Source organism: Phragmites australis, chromosome 8 (genome assembly GCF_958298935.1).
Source record: "Phragmites australis chromosome 8, lpPhrAust1.1, whole genome shotgun sequence".
NCBI lineage: Eukaryota > Viridiplantae > Streptophyta > Magnoliopsida > Poales > Poaceae > Phragmites > Phragmites australis.
This window is the reverse complement of record NC_084928.1, coordinates 23218006-23219412: the sequence shown is the minus strand read 5'-3', so window position 1 is coordinate 23219412 and position 1407 is coordinate 23218006. Positions and strand designations below refer to the sequence as shown.

General features: G+C 57.4%; 1 protein-coding gene across 1 annotated transcript; it reads right to left on the bottom strand.

The window, feature by feature from the left end:
• Positions 1 to 353: 353 nt before the first annotated feature.
• On the bottom strand, positions 354 to 1136 carry LOC133927666 (probable CCR4-associated factor 1 homolog 9). Its single transcript, XM_062374104.1, has one exon. It carries the CDS (start codon positions 1134 to 1136, stop codon positions 354 to 356), a length of 783 nt encoding a protein of 260 aa, XP_062230088.1.
• Positions 1137 to 1407: the final 271 nt, after the last annotated feature.

The following is a 1407-nucleotide window of genomic DNA, read 5'->3' as shown; positions in this document are numbered from 1 at the left end:
TGACAGCATAGTTTTGCCCTTCCCATTGTATCTCTGGACTCAGTTCAATTTTGATGGCTGTGATTGGGATTCTACAGTTGGTGTCCAGTGGCAATAGTATCTACTGTTGCGTTACAAATTTGTTCAATTGACTTTGTTACAAATTCTTATCTGCTGGTTCGCGAAACATAAACCAGGCCTAATCTGAATACAGAAATATCAGAATTATTTTACATGTATCGCAGACCTGTAAATGGTGGGTCTCAAAAGATGCTAACGAAGCTACAGAACGAAGACCTTAGCATCTGTGCCTCGAATTCTCCCTGAATTGCTCTAACCAGTTGCATCATCCATCTTGCGTCATGGTGACTGTACTAGAAAGTCTGGATGCCGCACAGCTCGCTGCTGTACTTGCCAGTGTTGTTTCCAAGCTTGTCCTTAAGAACCTCGAAAGACTGCAACGCCAGCACGGCAGCCTCTCCGGCAAGCGCCGTCTCCGCCTCCACGCTCGGCGCGGCGCCCAGCTGTTTCGCGATTAGCTTCAGCGGACCCCTGCATCCGTGGTCGTGCTCTCTGGCCAGGAGCTTGACGTCGTAGACGTGCGCGCCGATCTTCTGGCGCACCAGGTTCATGAAGCCGTCGAGGTTGGTGGGAAGATACTCGCCGATCATGATCTTGAGCAAGTAGGCGACGTGGAACGCGCCGGCGAAAGTGGCCCACGCCGGCCGGGCTCTGATCAGGCCGGAGTCCCGGAGCAGCCACCGGAGCCTGTACCCGGGGATCCCATCGTACTTCAGCTTCCAGAAGTCGACCCCGCGGCTGGCGAGGTACGCGATGGAGTCCGGCGCGCAGCGGTAGCAGACGTCGGAGGCGATGTCGAAGTTGGAGAGGTTAAACTCCCACGCGAGGAGCCGGCCATCGTCGGTGCGGACGGCGAGGCCGACCTGCAGCGGCTGGAGGGGGTTCACGTTCGCCCGGACGAGCGCGTAGCGCTCCTCAGCGGTGAGGTTCGTGTAGTGGGTCTTGCCGTCGCCGTGGAAGATGCAGCCAGGGTACTGCACGTTGAACGCGACGTGGGTGGCGTGCGGCGCGACGTCGAGGAGGACGGCGGACTCGGCGGCGAAGTTGTCCGACCACACGGAACGGACGGCGGCCATGGCGCTTGGACGAATAGCTAGCTAGGATACGGTGGAAACATGGGGCATCTCGTTACGACATATATAGGCGATGCCATCCGATCGAATCAGTGGTGTGGTTCCAACTTCCGACTCGGTTCCAACTTCCGACTCGATCGGTATCACTTCATCCGAATCAGTCATGAGACTGGTCCGCACCAAAATCGGCGCGCATGTCAAGCTACTGGTCAGGGAGCACGACCACGGATGCAGGGGCCCGCTGAGAAGTATCGCGAAGCAGCTTGGCGCGGCG